General features: G+C 40.1%; 1 protein-coding gene across 1 annotated transcript; it reads right to left on the bottom strand.

The window, feature by feature from the left end:
- Positions 1–255: 255 nt before the first annotated feature.
- H257_12728 (hypothetical protein) lies at positions 256–1428 on the bottom strand (the record flags this gene model as incomplete). The annotated part of the gene is made up of 5 exons (XM_009840031.1): positions 256–259; positions 327–563; positions 639–780; positions 1106–1359; positions 1424–1428. The coding sequence occupies 5 exons, from the start codon at positions 1426–1428 to the stop codon at positions 256–258; spliced, it is 642 nt and encodes a 213-aa protein (XP_009838333.1).
- Positions 1429–1616: the final 188 nt, after the last annotated feature.

Raw genomic sequence — 1616 nt, 5'->3', positions numbered from 1 at the left:
GTATATATATATATATCCCACCAATCACGCCTTTCAATGAGCAAGAAGGAAAAGACAATAATGGCAACAAACAAATCATATTGTATTTGACCCATGAATCCGACTATCATTACATTATGTCAAGGCCATACATTGAATTAACTTCGTTATTATTCAGAAGCAGATGGAATGGCTATGGTGACAAATAACAATATCATACAATTGCATACGAACACGACAAACCATACATCTATACATCTAAATTTCCACATATTTCTATCTGTATATATGTATATACTCGTTCCATATATGTATATATATCTTTGGACGAACCATTGTGGTGGTACCTCAGCAGCCACAAGACCGAGTTGGGCACCCGTTTTAATATGTGCATCCACGTGCCAAACATCGCAGGGTCCAGCTTGTACAGTTGGCTAAAGTTGCAAAACACAAACTGATCTTCAGGCAGCCCATAGGTGCTTCGACTGGGGCTGATGCTGTCCACGTCTAGCACTGACAGAGCGCTCTGCTTATGATCGTTCACAAAGAACGACTGCGGCATGTACAGCACTTTCTCCGTGTACCTACTTATTCGTTTAATTCTATAAAAAATAAAAATAGAGAATTGAAAAATGTATTATAAGAGAGTTTAAGCTTACCCCACAGCCGCCACGTCCACTGGCAAGACGATCTTGTCGGCGACAATGTACTGCATGTACTCTGCACCCATCGACCCGTGGAACCCCATCAACGATACTTGAATGGGTGCAGGACGCAGCGCAAATATTTCCGTTCGTGCACCTATATTTATAATTTATCGAAAAATCTAAACAGAATGTCCTGCCGTCGTACTGTACATACTGCAGAGTAGGAAACAACTAGGTACTAGGAGGATATATACACGTGTATACGTTTATTGTAAAATCCCTTCACACAGTGAAGGTAGGACAAACTTTCAAAACGAATATTCCAAGTTCATATATATATATATATATTGTGGAAACAAAGAGAAAAAAATTAAAAAATATATTTTGCTTGCAAACGATATGAGTATATATATATATGAGTTTTAGACTTGGACACGAACGGTTGTAGTAACGTATCTATGCACCGCCTCCTCTTATACCTTTGGTATATCCGTTCAAATTGACGAGAATGTGAATGCCGTCGTTGTGGATAAGTCTGGCGGCGTCCCCAGTGGTCATGGCGCTCAGATCTTTGAAATGCTCGGCGTCCGCTTCAATTTTCCGCCGCCACTGCGACTGGTCAGACGATGACGTGGCATAACAAGTGACTTCGATGCGCTTCGAGTCGTGCAAGCCAAACACGCTCTGCATCAGATGGGACAGCGGGTGGTTGCCAAAGTTGGAGCTGACATACCTAACAACAACAACAATAACCACCGTTATAATTGATATTTAACCTTGTTTTTGACAACTATAACAGCATTATCATTGAAACTGGACATGTTTTCAGGATCAACGGCCTACTGCTTGTATAGATGAGATGCACTGCATAAAACACTTGAAAGAAAGAACAGGATACATGGGGCTTCGTAGGAACACAGACCTGCTCATGATATAGACGACTACATTATATATATAAATCATTATTGATATATATAGAATTATTATTGA

The sequence above is a fragment of the Aphanomyces astaci genome (genome assembly GCF_000520075.1).
Source record: "Aphanomyces astaci strain APO3 unplaced genomic scaffold supercont1.42, whole genome shotgun sequence".
In the NCBI taxonomy this organism is placed as follows: domain Eukaryota; phylum Oomycota; class Saprolegniomycetes; order Saprolegniales; family Verrucalvaceae; genus Aphanomyces; species Aphanomyces astaci.
The sequence above is the reverse complement of the archived record's forward strand: the minus strand, read 5'-3'. Positions and strand labels throughout refer to the sequence as shown.